Consider the following 18,163-nt stretch of genomic DNA (forward strand, 5'->3'; position numbering starts at 1 on the left):
TAAAAAGGCATATGAAATTATGAAATGAAATTAAAAGATTTGGTAAAAGATTTTGCTATAATCCACCACCATTCCTGAAGCTTTATACCATTACGTATTGATATTTTCATTTGATCTGTTTATGTTAGTGCACACATACTGTACCTCAACATGCCTTTCACAGATTCAAAAGACATTTAACACTTATAGTAATCTGAAATTTTGAAAAAAATGTGTCTAATGTTTCTCGCTGTTTCATTGATGCTTAAAGATTCAGCCTTCACATTGTTCTCATGTAATGGTTGAAAGTCACAACCCCTCTCTCCCTCTCTGCCCATAAAACCTCAAACATTTTTGAGGGAGTGTCTTTTTGGCTGATTTTCCCCGCTGTCCCTGAAGGGGTCGACCCATGCTATTCAACAATATTGTGCTTTGGCATTATCTGTGCAGCTCATAAACAAAACAGAGTGAGATCCCATGAAAATACTGAAATTGGGTAGGGAAGGCTGCACATTCGCTGCACAATCTGGTATTTTATAGCCTGCTGCTTTTATCACCTAAGTTTTTCCAGATCTATCATTTGTACTTTTTTTGGATGTTGTGAAAGAAGTGGTTTTAAGAGGTATTCCCTAACCCTAACCCTAACCCTAACCCTAACCCTAAAGAAGTGGTTTTAAGAGGTATTCCCTAACCCTAACCCTAACCCTCGCTCAGCAGGTTCAATGTGACATCCTGCTTCCCATCATGATCCTCTCATGATGTTGTGAGTTTGAGTCTGGCTCACGTTTATCATAATGTCACCTCCCTCGCTCTCTCCAATCTCCCCTTTCACATTTCATGGTAAATAATGCATTCAATAAAACAGTAAACCAAATAAGGATTCAATAAGAAAAAAATCTAAAGAGGTAACCAAGAGTCATGCATTATATACGGTTCTCTGAAGCTCTCTCCATGGTTGATTTTAGAAGACCATAAACCCGGGGTCATGCTAAAAATATGCTGTGGTGGATATTTCTCATTTTTTGGGGCAAATAACCTCAAAGGAAAAATCCCAGAGGTGCTGTGGAATGGGCCATGTGATCTCTAGCATGGTGGCTTTTCCCTCAGACACTGATATGATCAGCTGATGTTTGTAATGGCCTCATGTACACAGACATATTGTAGCCTACTGCTATACTGCATTAACATGAACAAGTGTGAGGCCGAAGGTGATGACGTTTATTTGTCACAACTTCACAAAACAAACAGCCATCAATCCTATGTGCCAATGAGATGTTTTCTTCTTCTTCATAAAACAGCATAAACATCTGCAGTAGCAAGCAAATCATATTTCCCCCAAAATAATTATGCTAAAAAAATAATCTGATTTTGCTGGTATGGTCTGTCACATCCAAATGCATTGGATAATCGTGTTGCCTGTGGAAAAAAAGTAAATATATACTGGTATACTCTATAATAAAAAAATTCTTTATAAGGCTGGGTGTGTGTTGTAAGCACTGGAGTATAGGCTATATTCAAATCTTTATATGGCCTTGAGACCTGGCAGAAAAAGTATTCATACAGGCCTCTCTTTTTTCCAGTCTCTTGGATGAAAAAATATGTTGCAGTGAAAAGTTAAATTATTTTTCTTATTGAACGTCCCTTATGGACTGGACATCAATTCTCAGTTCATATGAAAATGCAGATGCGTCTGGCCCAAAAGGCTCCACATTTTGGAGCATCATCTCAGCTGATATCACTTCCTCTCTCAGCAGCATCCTCTACTGACAGAGTAACCTGTCCCACTTCATTTTTTTTTTTTTTTTTTTTTTTTTATCCTTTTACCAGGAAGGTCCCATTGAGATACAATATCTCTTCTGCCAGGGAGTCCTGGTCAAGATGGACAGCAAAATAAAAGGTTTCATGTAAAAAAAAAACAAGAATACAAACAGGGACAAATAACATCACAGAATACAGACAGAAATACAATAAGCAAACACAGACTACAAGGATTAAAGGCTAAAAAGAAGGGCTAAAAAGAAACTTGACAATCGCACATTTCACATGCAATGACATTGTTCTATAAGAACAGATTTTAGAGTGTTTTTAAACATGTCCAGAGGGGGTAAAGATTTCATGTTTAAAACATCTTGTAACTCATTCCAGGCATATGGTGCATGAAAATCCTCATCATCTGAAAACTCATAAGCCTCCCTCGACAATTTTGAGCAAAATTCTCTCATGCCTTAGACAGTTGTGTCTCCTAAAAAAAATTATACAATCAGGCAAAAAAAAAAGTATAAGGTAATTTTACCACACTGGACATTGACATTGTCAGAGGGTTACATTTATTGTATACCACTGAAAACCTATAGTTCATATACACTCATTTTCTGCAGGGGATTTAAAATGCCTGACGTTTTTAGGTCCTAATTCCCTCCCCCTCCCTGATCTAGCTTGCAACCATGCAGGAGGACTTCGCATTTTAACTTTGGGTCCTGGGAAGGCAGCGAGTATAGACGAGCCCTGAGCCTGGGCTGGGGTGGAGCTAAGAGACGAGACTCATAAAACCCAAAGCTTATTCCTCAATTCACTGCCAAGGTGACGCGCTCGGCGGCTGACAAATCGCTCAGAGCTCTACAACTCTTTCTCTCACTCACTCACACACACAGATACAAACACACACTGGGCATGAACAAGGCTGGCTTTGGAAGTATTGGGTCAAAGGTTTGCGCCTGGTGCCCCGTTTCCTCGCCAAATTCAACCAAATTGTGGCCCCAGTAGCGCGCAAAACGCGACGAGGACGCGCGGACGCGAAGTCACAATTTACCTGGATTTTTTTTATTTTATTTTTAATCCAAAACCTGAGGATATTTCTCTCCACAGCACCGCTCTCCAGTCTATACAGGGAATATGCGCGCTGGCTTGGGACACTGAATGAGTGAGAAGCGGTGCGTAATCGCTTGGCATCTTTTACGGTGACATTAGCAGAAAGAAAAACTCCGATAATGCAGCATCCCTTGGACCTGGGGGCGCATTACTATCCCCCGGAGGCTCACCTCGACCACAGATCCCATCGTTACAGGAGTTTCATGATCGAGGAGATCCTGACCGACCATCCGGAGCACAAGGTGTCCGCCCCAGCCGGGGAGCTGCTCAAATTTGGGGTGCAAGCTCTCCTGTCGGCCCGGCCTTTCCACAGCCACCTGGGTAAGCTGCAGCAGATTTCAACCCTTTGGCTATGGAAAGTTAGAATAGGTGACGGTCCATGTCGACATGAGCGGTCTGGCATTGCAGCGAAGAGCGAATTTTGTAGAATTTTAATTCTGTATAGCCGACTGGTTATTATTTGCGTGCGTGGGATATTACGATGAGCTTCCCGCATTAAAAGCAGCGCATGCTTGGAATAAGTCATTCTGTGTGTGTGTGTGTGTGTGTGTGTGTGTGTGTGTGTGTGTGTGTGTGTGTGTGTGTGTGTGTGTGTGTGTGTGTGTGTGTGTGTGTGTGTGTGTGTGTTTGTGTGTGTGTGTGTTTGTTTGTTTGTTCGTTTGTTGCGTCTGAAAATATTATTTCTTAAACAAAATAATGACACAATCTACCAGTGTGAGGTCAGATAGTTCATTTATTTAAAATGCAGTTTTGGTTCTTTCCTGTTTTCTTGATTTCTGCAGAATTAATTAGGCTACTTGAAATAAGCAGGATAAGTCCGATCGCTCCACAGTGTCAAGAAAATGTATCTTATGGAACAAGTTGATTTACATTAGAAACACGTGCAGTTATCTATCTCACCCATATTGGCAGATTTCAGTTGTTTTAAGGAAAATGGGGGCTCAAAACAAGACTCAATACAAGCTTAGATATTTTGCCCAGGGTGCGTAAAATTGTGATATGTTTGGATACAGGTGCATCATGCTGAAGTGCGTAAAGAGCTCAGATTAAAATATTCTAGTGATTATAGTTATATGGTAGGCTATTTAAATAGCACGATACAGAACATACATTCGTTTCTGTAACAAAGGCCGGTTCATGGAACCAATCGAAAAACGGAGAATTGCGCAAAGACGCGCGTCGTGTCTCAGGTTTTCGACCCAGAACCAATAGATTAAAAGAATGTATGTGCTGAAAACAATGAAAACGGTGTTGACAAGTGTAGACCTGTAGACCCCCCCCCCCCCATTCATTCCAATTTATAGGAAAACCATCCTCCAAATATTATCTTTTATATTATGAAGCAATAGGTGCAGGATTGACATATTAATTGTTGAGCAGTTGCCTTTTAAAGTCACATGACATAGCCTATATTAAAAAAATCGTCACAAAATATTAGGCCTAATTATTATTGTTGTCCTGGCAACGTCCCGAAACCACTCATGCACCCATAGCACGGTCATATTTAAACACATTAAATAATTAGTGATATAAATCCTATGAGGCATGGGCCAGGGGTTCATTCACTTTTTCATATCGAGGAGGACTCCCATCATGGGCCCACATTTCATTTGACCCTATTGACCCTGATCTGAGAGGATTTTATTGTCACGATATGTGTAGGTTACATAGGCTACATTTGTCTTCACAAGAGTGTGGATAATTATAAGGGTCTGATAACCTCTGAGTGAAATACAAAATAATGTTAAATATTTTTTTATTTTGCTGGAGACTCCTTCAATGGCCCCCGGAGCTCTGCAGGACCAATAAAAACAACTATAGCCTCGCCTCAGTTACACTTATTAAACACGCTCCATGATTTTCTTCCCCCTTTTCGTCCCTCCCTCCCCCAGTGCTGAAGGACCAGACGAGCCTACTGAAGTTCCCCGGCATGTCCCCGCTCTCTTGCCCGCTGCTGGCCGGACCCCCGGGCCTGGTCGGCCCGGTGTCCCACCACCTGCCGCTGGACCTGCACCTCCGGGGGAAGCTGGAGCACGGCCACGGCGACCCAGGCAGCAAGAGCAAGAAGGGTCGGCGCAGCCGCACGGTGTTCACCGAGCTGCAGCTCATGGGCCTGGAGAAGCGCTTTGAGAAGCAGAAATACCTCTCCACACCCGACAGGTACGGCAAGGCGCAAGTCCACATTTAATACTGTCGTTTTGGACCAGGTCCAGCAAAATGGTATTATGTTATCAGGCTATAGGTATTATTATTGCTGTTGATGTTATGTAGCTGATTAATATTGGCATTACAGCATATTATTATTATTATTATTATTTACATTGTCATGCCATAGGCTAACTTAAAAATATATATAGCGTTGACCAAATAATAATCATCAGGCATCATTGCTCCAATTTGTTCAAGAAATTTAGTTTATATAATTTTTTCTGGGAATGGTTTATATTGAATCACCCTTGCTATAATCATGTAAGAAAAAGAGGGAATGAGAAAGAAATCTCACACCAAAACGGCATATTATTAAAAGCAATAAGACATATGACTAAATACAGTAGGCTATATAATGTAAGATTTATTTATTTATTTACTTTTATTCCACCCACAGAATAGATCTTGCTGAGTCTTTGGGCCTCAGTCAGCTGCAAGTGAAAACGTGGTACCAGAATAGAAGGATGAAATGGAAGAAAATAGTAAGTTCTCTTTATGATTATGATAATGATTGTCATAATGATGTTGTGTGATGTATGTACAAGTGTACATAAGGTTAATACAACAAGAACCTGTTGGGATCAGTTCTGTTTTAGACTATACGTTAATTGTGCAATACCTTATGGGAAATTAACTGCAATGGGTTAGCATGGAATCAATTGACTTTTGCATTAGGGCTTAGACTTAGATGTACAGTATGGGATGTATTGTAATGTAAATCCACGTATAAATCAGTTTGCACCTCTTTTTATTAGCAGTTATAGCTGTTACCACCTTTACAGGTGTATACAACTTTTATAATATCAAATCCATTGTATATAGTCTAGTCAAGGTCAATTTTATTTATATAGCTTATTAAAAACAATGTTGACCAAAGATCAATCATCATAGTAAGTAAATATATATTATGGTGTCTTTCCAGGAAAAAACAGCATAAATGAATGATTTTCTGAGAGTATATAATTGATTTTTGATCATTATTGCTGGGCCTTATGATCACGAGGTCATAGGTCATTCACCCTTCTTTGCATTTACCACCACATGCCTGTCTGTAGGTATGCCTCAATCAACCTAAACTGGACTTTTCTCTTCACATTTGATCCGCAGGTGTTACAAGGAGGAGGCCTGGAGTCGCCCACTAAACCCAAAGGCCGTCCCAAGAAGAACTCCATCCCCACTAGCGAGCAGCTCTCTGAACAAGAAAGGTCTGCTGGTGAGCTGGACCGTCAGTCTGAAGCCTCCAGCTCCCACTCAGACAACAACCAGGAGGAGTGACCCTGACCCACATATTTTTGACTCTGAATTTTGACTCGTGTGCGCAACGTCTGGACGCTCCATGCACGTCTCTTGGATAAGGCCCCAAAACCCAAAATGGCATTACGGCATGGAGAAGATCTGCACTGATCTTCCCGAAGGCGGAACTTCTTTTGCAGCCTCCTATATTTCCTCTTGCAAAGGACTGACAGGCGTGGGCTGCTGCAAGCCATCATCTTCCAAGACCCATGTGTTTTGTCTCAGTTGCCCCACCATGCATTCCCTCACCACGAACTCACCCGCTGCTGAGGAGAGAAACACAAACCTTTGCAGTAGGTCTTACCCTTTCATATTCTAGGACCCACTTTCACTCTTCCGTTTTTTGCATTCCTTTTGTGTAAACAATGTTTAATTATTAAATATATTTTCACTAATACGGTTCTCCTTTCATTCTAAAGGCAAATATGCCCATGCTGGGCTTTTGATATGCTTACAAGTGAATATATGGGCTGTTATGCCGGTGATGATGATATATATAGATTATAGGCTTATCAGCCACACTCTTTCACATGGCACAGGGCCTAACATAGCGTCAGCATCAGAAAACGTCTCGTTAAGTTTTGGAGAGCATGTCATGGCAAATGGTGCACACGCAAATGGATGTGCTTGACAGAGAGACAGACAGACAGACAGACATACAAAGACGAATGCATCGTTTATTGCATCCCCATCTCTTAATCAAGAAAATCACATCCCCATTTAGTAGGAACCATGCATCTCTTGCTTGGAATTGGACATGACATGCATCTTTGAACAGTAGTGAACCACCACTCTTTTAGTTGAGTATAAAAAGAGACAGCGCTCTCACATGGAGGTTTCTGCTTCTGGTAGGCCTAGTGTGAGAGAGTCTGAAGCAGGATAAGAGACCATGAGACAAGGGACTAAGTAAGTAAGAAGAGTCCAAGGGAAGTTGTTACCTTAAAAAATAATAATGATATACATAGTTAAATATTGTAGATTTTCCAATATAAAGTGTAGGTGCATGCGACTGTGACAGGCTTTGGTTTTTAATAGTTTTAATTATTGCAATTATGAGAGCAATGTGATGTGGCTTCATGTCCACAACTTAATCAAATGTGGTCTATGTTATTTCATAATTTCATCTCAATAGTTAAGTTAAGTTAAGTTAAGTTATCCTTTATTTATCCCCTTGGGGAAATTCATCCTCTGCATTTGACCCAATAGTCGATTGCATGCTATATTCAGATTATTATGAATCACTCGCTTGAGATAGGCTATAAAAGCACTGTCTGTACATATATATTCCATATATATATATTTCATTATTAGGTCTCTGGTGCTCAATTATAATAGTGACCTTAATGTACTTTATGGTATTTTATTATAGGATTGTCTGTGGTTTTTAACCTATGTGATATTTAAAGTTTTACTTATAGATATATCCTTCTAAAATGTATTAATATCATTCTTTTGGGCGAACGAGCTGGCCAGGCATGCTCAAAATGTTTTATTTCTATTCTTATTATTTTGTATACTTTGTCTTTTTTAACATTCAACCTTGCCTTGAGCTTCCACACTGGATTAATTATGAGAGAAATAGTTTATAACGAAGAGAGAGGGGTGCTTGTTGCATTTAGGGGAGAAGGCATTGAATTAAGATTGCATGAAAACTTGAATCAAGCCTTTTGATTTGGTCTACTTGTTGCAATTTATTCAATTCGATCATCATCCAGTCAGGGACACTCTTATTGTGTGCACAATGTTTATGTTTATTAATAATTAATATTAAGCTTTATGTCGAACACTATTCAGTGTTGTGGTGGAGGAAATGCTAATTGGCACTGGATTAAACCCCAATGGAGACACATTTTTGCAGCTCTGAAAACGCTTGCAGGAAAATAATAATAATATGAGATCATTTCCCAACTGCCCAAGTTCTGCTAATTCTTTAAAGTTAACTGTAATTGACACTATTTGCAAGCACAAAAAATGAAGAAAACAGTTGTTTTCTGTTACATAATGCAATTATGTATCGACCCAGAAATATCCCATGAAAAAAAGATGACAGCATGGGCCAAAACCAATAGACAGCACAACATCACTTTTCGTTTTAAGGGAGGAAAAAAAAAAAAAAAAAAAAAAGCGTCTTGTTGATTGAGGTCTATCCTTACCTGTATAACTTTACTCGAAATAGTCCAATCTTTAGACTACAAAGCCAGGGGGGATTTGAGTCTCAGACTGAAGATTTAAAAGAGACCATCGCGTTAATTCACACCGAAGCAGTGATCTGATGCCAAGCTATCACATGACCAATTTTGATAAAAGCTAGCGAAGATCATTTCCCTCCAAAAACAGTATACCGCAATATAGGTGGGATTCTACACCTATTCATTATTATTATTATTATTATTATTATTATTATTATTATTATTATTATTATTATTATTATTATTATTAATAATCATTTTTAGGCTACACGTAGTTTTTCCCCATCTTAGGACCTGGATGCTCTCACGGCATCATATAACTATTTCCAATATAGATTTCTGGCTCAATAATAGCCCACAGTTTCCCAATGAGCATTCACCATAATACTATGGACTTATGTGTCTGCAGGTTTGAATGAGTTTAGTGACCTTATCCTTAGGCTATGGAATTGTTATAGCCCATAGCTTCACTGTGACATTTGAATAGTATCCATTTTAAAATCGGCCTGCTAGTTATGTTTGTCTGAAGTTAATTTATCTCAGGAATGAAGTATTCATATTGGAGATCATCTCCAAAAAGATGCAGTCAGTTAATTCACTTCACCATGTGTGTTTCAATATCATTGAACTGGCAATGGTGAGAGTATTTTTAATAGGCTTCACACAACAAGCACGGCTATAATGAATGAAAAGTTAAAGGCGCGCAAGCATGCATGCGTAAAAGTGCATCACATTTAAAGTATCATGTATTGGCTAAGTGATTGTCGTCAAAGTGATGGTGCAGGTTTGGTGCTGACATAAAACTATTGTAATCTTGTGAATTTTAGATGGATGCATGGATGAAACACGTTCCGGACCAGAAAAAATACCATAACGTGCGGCAAGGTGGTCTCCGTCTCCTTATTATAGTGAATGCATTAAGCGTGGTAAGGGCACTTGCATTGATTTTTCGGGTAACCTTTTCGTCTGACTCTTGCTGACTGTTACAGCCATTCTGTTTTTCAATTTAGTACATTTTAGCTTTAGACTATGATATATAGCTTCTATCATGGTCCAACAAAGAAAGGTTGTCTCCCCCCCCCCTTTCAATTAGGCCAATTCACGTCATTTACTTAGCCTATACTCGCATTTTAAAAGTCACATTGAAAACCATAACCGCGCGGTTGCAAACGCCAACGAAAAATCACGAGCCTATTAAGTCTGGTATTCAATCATGAGTTTACACTGACCTTATTGTGCTTGATGGTGTTTTGTAATGTGCACAAGTTAGTAGGCTAGCAGCCTAAGTTTTGCACACACACACACACACACACACACACACACACACACACACACACACACACACACACACACACACACACACACACACACACACACACACACACACACACACGCCTTTGAAGTCCGATATTGATCAATACAGTGAGATCATGCATATACCTTTTTCACCTCATCAACATTCATCAATGCATTCATCAACAGACATTTATATTTTGCTCCACAATTTGCAGCAGTGGTATAAACCTGACATGCATGCATCACATTACATTTATACACCATCCATAGTCTGCAGGTGACGATTATTAGACTAATACTTATATCACAATGACAGATTATGTCATTTTGCTCAAATTTGCTCTATTTGAGGCAACTATCTTGTTTGAAAATACATTTTAGACAGTTACATTTTGAGTGATGGCATTAAAATAGTATATAGGCCTGCTATAATCAAGTCATAATGGTAAAAGCGAACTGAACTCAGAGAAAAATACATAAAGTAATGTTTTTCCAATTACATATTTTCCAGATTTTTTTTAAAATAAAGATATTTAATGGGAGCCTATAGGCCTACCACTTCAATGTCCTGTAGACAGCAAGGGTTCTTGTGGAAGGAAAAAAAGGTGTTTTGGCACAAGGAAAAATGATTTTAAAGTGTTAAATTTGCTTTATTCACCAAGCAGCTCATTGAATGTGAAATGTGACGTTTGAGCACAAATCCATTTGGACACCCAAAAACAGCAGAAAAACTCTGAAATAAGCTATAAAGTCTAATGTGACTCCCCCCCCCCCATTAAAAAGAAAAAGCCAAGTCTGCATGTGAAGTGTTGTAAACAAAAATACAAAGCAAGATAATTCACTGCAAAGGAAAAGTGTCTTAATCAGAGGTCCACATCTCTGAGTTCTGGCTCAAAACACTGGTTTCAAAACTCTTTGTAAACATATTATTACACATTATTTAGGTAATTTATTTATTTAAATGATTTTACCTACTGATTTTGTCTGTATTTTCTGTGTGGTCCGTTAGCACCACTAATACTTGCATGCATTTCAATTGACTTTCTATTAGAAGTATCAGAACTTATATTTCAACAACCTCAGCATCAATGTTATAGGTAAAAACGAAACAATTTTAACATAAACATATATTACAAGACTATTTTGAGTCAGCGTGTGCATGAAATCTGCATGAAGCTGATTTTAAATTATCGTGATGTCTGTGAAACCCACCGTTCATAATATTTAGGTTATATTAGTTCCATCCTGCTGAAGTGCAGCAATGCCTCCAAGGCTTCATAAATTATCTGTGTTCATTTTCACCAATGATGGCTCTTCACAATCCGCTCGATTATGGAATCCAGATTCTTAAAATTCCTGCTAATCATCCAAAATATCATTTCAGCAAAGTGCACCTTTCCTTTACTTGGTGGTCTTGAGTAACAGATCTCAGTTTCACTTAAAGATCCCCGGCTGACATGGACATCTGCAGCGCCCCTGCCCCCCCCCCACCCCCACACACACACACACACACACACCGCCACCATCTAAGCAAATGGCTAATCAGTCCTTGCCCAGAATGTCAAATTTATGTCAAGGCCTAATCATATGCAGATTAATGACAGGTTAACCCAAACAGCAGACAGGTTGGCAAAGGGCCGAACGTAAAAAGAAAGAGAAACATTACCAAAACGTAGAAATAGGGGAAACCGGGAATAGCTGTAACACGGGTCAGTTGTAACACTTTCAATTTCTCCAATCAGGAACAAGTTACGAATAACCCGATTCACTCTGCCCACGCTTTAGTCCTTAGTCCACATGTGAGGAAGTGGCACCCTGTGGCAGACACAGCCAATTTTAGAAGGGGAAAAAAATAATTTTGAGTTAAAGCAGCTACGAGCAACTTTTTCGATTGTTATTAAACAGTATAAATTTAATATCAATGCATCACATCTTACCTCTAATAGTCGACGAGACCAAAGCCGTGTGTATCTGAGATTGCTCCCTTAGGTGATTATTAAGTCTATAGTCTGCCTAAACTCGCGCCAACAGGGGGCTCTCTAGAGCGACCGGACCGGGTAACCCGGAAGTGAAACAAGGAAGTGAAACGCAGCTGCCTTCCAACGCCGTTTGCGCTGCCTAGCAACATAACATAAACAATGTGAACGCCACGCATACTCGCGGGAACATCTCTCGTTATATTCTAACAGGTTTTTTGGAAGTTATTTTGTGGTTATGGCCGAAGTGGCTGCTGCAAACCGTTTCATTTCACTTCCTGATCTGCCCTGGCTACAGACACACTAACACTGGCCGATTCACTCGGGGTTCAAGCGAGACTACTCTGCGTTGCTCTCGTCGCCTATTAGAGGTAAGATGTGATGCATTGATATTAAATTTATACTGTTTAATAACAATCGAAAAAGTTGCTTGTAGCTGCTTTAAGAAAGTTTTTTTTACTTCATTTATTTTTGTGATATTGTCTGCATTGAGATAACTCATCAAACTTAAACCATTATGTATCATTTCATGTAAGTGGTTAGTACTAATATTTTGGCCGTTAGCAAGGTAAGCTGGCTACAACAGTCTGGGTTAGTTGTAACACCATTGTAACAACACACATTTCAATTGTTGAAGCTGGTGGATATTTGCAGTTTATTATTATTATCTTCAAATGTCAGTGTAAGATCTGCAGGCTACTCAGTGGTCCTAAGGCCATATGTCTGTCACCACTGTGATGGACGGACATTGCAAGACAACAAACAAGCACAAACACAGACACATACAGACAGAAATATCAAAAATGTTACAACTATCCCCGGTTAGTGTTGCAGTAGCCAGCCGTACCATACATCTATGTCTGGAACACAACTCTTGAAAAGTGGTTAAGGCCCGCCCCCAAGACAAAAAAAGAGGCGTGACAGACATGAATTGACCAACTATGGACAGCATACCAGACTACCGTAACAGCCCAGCCAGTCAGATTTCGTTGCACGATTCCTGTCGGCGGAACCCGGAAATTTTACTTGTGATTCAGACTAAGATGTTGGGTCTGACCACATGAGATTAAGCCCCCGGTCTCCCCTATAGGCTACATACATTTCAGCTGCGTTTTTATTAATGGTATACAGAGTAGAACGTGTGAGGTCGTCTTTGTCTTTTCCGATGCAGAGCTAGGCCTGGATGGTGCAGGCATTATCCACGTGCACGCTTTCTCTCCTGGGCTTTGAAAAGGCCGAGTGTTGGACAGCAATGACTTCCGACATAAATTACAATCAGGAGGAAGAGTCAGCCGCCAGGAATCCGCAGCTTCGGAACATCCACACTCAACGCAATTTAATCATTAAGGGGACCCTTTGTGGTGGCATGATAGCGTTCTGGTGCGAGCAACGAGGGGGTTGACCCCAATTTTTGAGGCGGGTGTTTATGGAGTCAAAAGGTGCATGCTTAGACAGAGCCCAGGCTGGGGGTCTGGGGCCGCGTGTCCGCCCAGCCACGCACAGGAGACTTTCTCCACCATTAAAGAGTCTCTGATTAATCTAACGTATGTGCCAAAACTGCACATGCGGCGTATGATCCCAATTAGACTGAAACCCAACTCTGTCCAGGCCCAGCTCCACATTAGCTCTGCCATTCTTCTCTTTGTTTTCATTGGACTCTCCTTGACAACATGAATTTTTTTTGTCGTCGTCAAACTGTTATAAATTAAATTTATAGAGATAATTCCAACTGAGTGATGTTGATATTAAGGGGAGGTATGTTATCGTTGCTCAATGCATTTGCCATGGAAATGCGTGCAGGGGTGCTTAGCGTGGCAATCACTTAAAGGCCCTGGAAACCCAAATCCACAATAACCGTCTAACTATGTAATTTAAGGTCTTATGTAGACTACATAATAGTTAGCATCAAAAAGTATTAAATTAGTTTCAATCCCAATTCGAAATATCATTTAAGTTTTTGTAAGCTTTCCTGGTTTTAATTGGGCGTGGTTTATTACCTCCACAAACCAATCAGGCTGCCTCTACCCTGCTGCCTGTACCCTCCAAATTCCCCCAAAGTCTCAGAATCAAGGTGAGCACCACTGCGTGGCGTGGGGGTGGGTGGGTGTTTATGTGGAGTGACAAACTAAAAACCCATTTATTTTTGGTTTCCAGGGGCTTTAGGGTAGAGCTAAAGTAGCCACTAAAGTAGCCAACGCAGCTAAACGGTGTAGCCAGAGTGACCCCATTGTATGACCATCTAAGTTTCAGAATGAAATAAAAAAATGTCAACAGTGTGTCATACTAAAGCCTACCAATAATACCTGAGTATAGTATTACTGTCATTATAATGTTCTAAATATATGCAAGCTTTAGCTTAACGTTCTCATAAGCATGTAGTTTTAACACACCAGAATTCTTCTCCAAAATATTGTTCAAGAATTGTCTTAAAACATAAAAGCAAGAGGGACAGCTGATTTGATTTCTCATGATTCATGCTTGGTGTCCTTTAAGGACTTGTGACCAATTCGATTGCCACGCTGTAAATACATAGTGTAAATACAATTAATTTAATGATTCATTTCCCAGGTAATTTCTGACACTGCATACATACAGACAAATCCATTATCGTGGCAATCAGCTGCAGGCACATGTACACATTACACCTTTACGGTCTCTCAGCTTTATAAATAGTTCCATGTAGTGCCCATTCATTATGAGGCTGAACTCTCAGCACTCGTAGGGGGAAATGAACTGAACCGGAAAACAACATTTGGAGTTTGAAGTGATGGGGAATAAAGTCCTCACTGTTTTGCTTCTCTACAACAACTTGTGCCAGTGAGTGGGCACTCACCCAAGGCTACAGTTTAAATAAATACGATTTGTACGTGTCCTCAGACTTCAGAGCCACATTTTATAATTCATAATGACCAGTATGTACGTTCTACCTGTCATATCCATCTGGGGGGAAATTATTTTCTTTGGAGGTTGTTTATTATTATGATTTTCTTTTAATGTCAAAATACACCCATGGGTATTTGAGCCATATATCAGAGATATAAACTGGTTGACATGAGATCTGTGTGTTTTGATTTTTTTTTATCATTGGTAACATCAGGAAACATCAAACGCATCACTTCCTGTGTACCAGAGGATTTCTGCCGGGAAAGACCTACCACACACTGGTGGTTTGGAACACATATATAAAAGTGTTCATGAACTAACTATAGGTTAAATCCCTACTGTTTTACACCAATCACAGAGAGGGAGAGGGAGAGAGAGTAAAACTGACATTTATTTATATGAAAATGTCATGGATTATTACTTTAATGATGCTATTCAGTGTCAATAGAAAATGTAAATTATAATCCTAGCAAACCCTACCGTCACCACCACACGCATGCACGCGCACCAATTTTCAGATTTAATGGAGTTCTATTAAAACTACGACTTCCTCTCGCAGGTGTCAGGTGATTTCCTGTGTCGGCCCAAATCACTGCTCACAGCCAAGCTTAGGCTTAATGGGAGAAGACATTAGAGGAGATAAACAAAGCGCACATCATCTCCGTCAGCTCCTCCACCAACGCGATGTTCCCTTCTTGAGTCGGGCCGCCCGCCCCTCCAGCAAAGCCCTGCGAACACAGTTTGCAGGAAACGTCAAACCCGGCGTGATTGATTTGAGATGGGCGATCCTCTGACTTCATGCTTGTATAAAGCAAGACAGCTGTTGGGAGAAATCAAATTCCTGCAGGAGCTGGAGAGAGACATATTTTTTCCATCTGTTTAACTGAGCCGTTGCCTTCCACTAGACGAGTAAATAAAAAAACATGGCCAAGATGTGGCAGGAGGTCACCGAAACCCTCATTATATAGCAATTACAGCGCAAAACCCCCTTTCCTTTCACAATCCAGCTTGAAAGTCAATCCCACTTTCTAGGGCTTTTCAGAAGTAAGACATGACAAGGCACCGGTCTATCTTTGGTAACAACTTCAAGACGCACTTATCGGTGCATAGCGAAAGGATTTGCCAAATCGTTCATTTGTTGTTTAGTAAAATTCTTCTTCGGTGTATGTTCTACACCGAGATGGCCTTTTACCTCGTATGCGTTTTCTTTCTCGAATACTTCCCCTCATGAGAAGCCAGTTGTCATGCTTTATGCTGAATGGTTTGAATTGTTGCCGAATTGTTTCCCTCCCTCCAAAACTAAGTGAAGCCTTCCTCCTCCCGACACAGACTGTTGTGTTTAAACAAAATACAAAAGTCATGACAGTTTGTCACATATGATTTCTCTGCACTCCTCAAATCGTTTTCCCAAGAGCCGTTTGGAGAGATACTTTACAATAGGCATCTTATCACTGGACGATCGCAGGGAAGCAGCTTCATGTCTTATTACGGCTCTCCACAATGTGATGTGGATGTGTGCCGCTGTATTCCTATTTGTATTACGGTACTTATTAGGTTTTGGCCAGATGTAGCTGATAGCCGTAAGCACTAATACTATACTAGCTAAATGGTTGAAAAGCAGGTCAGCGGCAGTCATGCAAAAGCACTCTACGTCTCAAGTGATGGAGATTATGAAAACAGATGAAGCGCAAGAACCGGAAACTTTAGTGTGTCCACCAAAGGAAGTTTAGAAGAAGACATTAGAAGCATTATAGCTTCTGCACTTTTGACTCTTGATGCTTATCGTTCACAGCGGAGCTCCTGCTGCGACTCACAAAGCCAAACATGTTATTATCTTCTCGTATCATTACATTACATCATATAGGAGAGGCTGTATCAGCAGTTCAAGCTGGTGCGCTCACTGTATATTATGGTCTAAAAACACTTGGATCTTCAGAGGTTCTTTGTGGGCATAATGGCGCTGCTTGATAGAATGGAAAACATTTGAAGAATCACTTGATCCTCTGAAGGGTTCTTCACGGTTTGAAGAGTCGTTCGTGGTTCTATGTAGGTCTTACATAGTGAAGATGAATGGATCCCGTAGGTTGTGACCAAAAGCAAAGGTTCACACAGAGCAAATGGGGCTTGTTTCATCATGCAGGTCCACGTGTAAAGACACGCGGGAGACACAATGAAGAGCTAAAAGTAGAGAAGAAAACTTCAGTTCAGTCTGTCTGATAGAACTAGATTCAGTGGTCCTCAAATGGGGGAGGGGGATATATATATATATATATATATGCACTATATATATATATATATATATATATATATATATAGTAAAATATATATATATGCACTATATATATATATATATATATATATATATATATATATATATATATATATGCACTATATATATATGCACTATATATATATATATATATATATATATATATATATATATATATATATTGCTAGGATATATATATATATATTTTTTGCAAAAGCTTCATAGTTCAACGGAAATATTTTATGCTCTAAATCTAAAATGGTTCATGGATTACATTCTAATCTAACAAACCTATCAATTTAAAAATCAAGCACGTTACCGTGGAAACAATTAAGCTTAGCCCAAAATCAGAAATCAGAATGAGGGGGTCCCCGGTATATTTTCTATCTTGTAAGCAAGGGGTCCTTGGCTGAAAAACATTTGAGAACCTCTGAACTAGAAGGTGCATTGTGTAGCTGTAAGAAATATACAGATTGTAAATGTTTAGAGAACAAGCTAGTGGCTGGAGCACAACTACTAGGCCTATATACAGTTATGTTCTGGTACCAAACGTTTGAAGGACAAAAGAGCACTGCACTGCTTTCGCTCACAAACACCACATAATATATTCCAGAAAAGGGAAACAGCCTAATGTTTGTCTGGTGTCTTTCATCAGGAACGTTAGGGTGTAATCTGTGTTGTTGAACCTCTGTAGTTGGGCTCCTACACCAGCTGAAGACCATTGTCCAATAACGATTGTACTATTTGTACGCTAAGACGCTGTGTGGTAACCTTGCGAGGCAGCTGGATTCGCAATATCATGAAAACCATCTTGCCACGCTCCAAGCGATTCCAGCAGTGGGCCAGACCAACCAGCCTCCAGAGGCAGCTATGGGTGGGATTTAGGAGCCAGCCCGCGATAGATGGTGATAGACAGATGGCTCATCCAATCACCTGCCAGGTATTTTTTGAACGCGCCTGCCCCTTTCAAAACGTTTTCCAAAGATGAGCTCCCAGACGGTTCTGTGAAACAACCACAGCGTCAGGTTAACTGTGTGGGAGTCTTTTCACAGTATTCCCCTTCGGCACCAGTCTCCAAACCTTTCAAATGGTTGTGGAGAAGCTGGCTGGTTATAAAGTTCCTGGAGGAACCATGGGGAGGAATCGTGAAAACCTTTTTACATGTGTTATCCTAAACACTCTGTGCCTGCTTTTTACATGTG

General features: G+C 40.0%; 1 protein-coding gene across 1 annotated transcript; it reads left to right on the forward strand.

Moving 5' to 3' along the window:
* Positions 1-2,565: 2,565 nt before the first annotated feature.
* On the forward strand, positions 2,566-6,719 carry barx1 (BARX homeobox 1). Its single transcript, XM_083660681.1, has 4 exons — positions 2,566-3,168; positions 4,740-5,007; positions 5,453-5,537; positions 6,163-6,719. The coding sequence occupies exons 1-4, from the start codon at positions 2,967-2,969 to the stop codon at positions 6,328-6,330; spliced, it is 723 nt and encodes a 240-aa protein (XP_083516807.1). The 5' UTR covers positions 2,566-2,966; the 3' UTR covers positions 6,331-6,719.
* The last annotated feature ends 11,444 nt before the right edge of the window (positions 6,720-18,163 follow it).

Source organism: Poromitra crassiceps (assembly GCF_964638095.1).
Source record: "Poromitra crassiceps genome assembly, chromosome: 25".
NCBI lineage: Eukaryota > Metazoa > Chordata > Actinopteri > Beryciformes > Melamphaidae > Poromitra > Poromitra crassiceps.

Excerpts from the sequence above, each read along its gene's own strand:
- barx1 (XM_083660681.1), top strand. The coding sequence starts at position 2,967 with ATGCAGCATCCCTTGGACCTGGGGGCGCATTACTATCCCCCGGAGGCT. Across the intron at positions 3,169-4,739 it reads GCCTTTCCACAGCCACCTGG|TGCTGAAGGACCAGACGAGC; the intron begins GTAAGCTGCAGC and ends TCCCTCCCCCAG. Across the intron at positions 5,538-6,162 it reads GGATGAAATGGAAGAAAATA|GTGTTACAAGGAGGAGGCCT; the intron begins GTAAGTTCTCTT and ends TTTGATCCGCAG.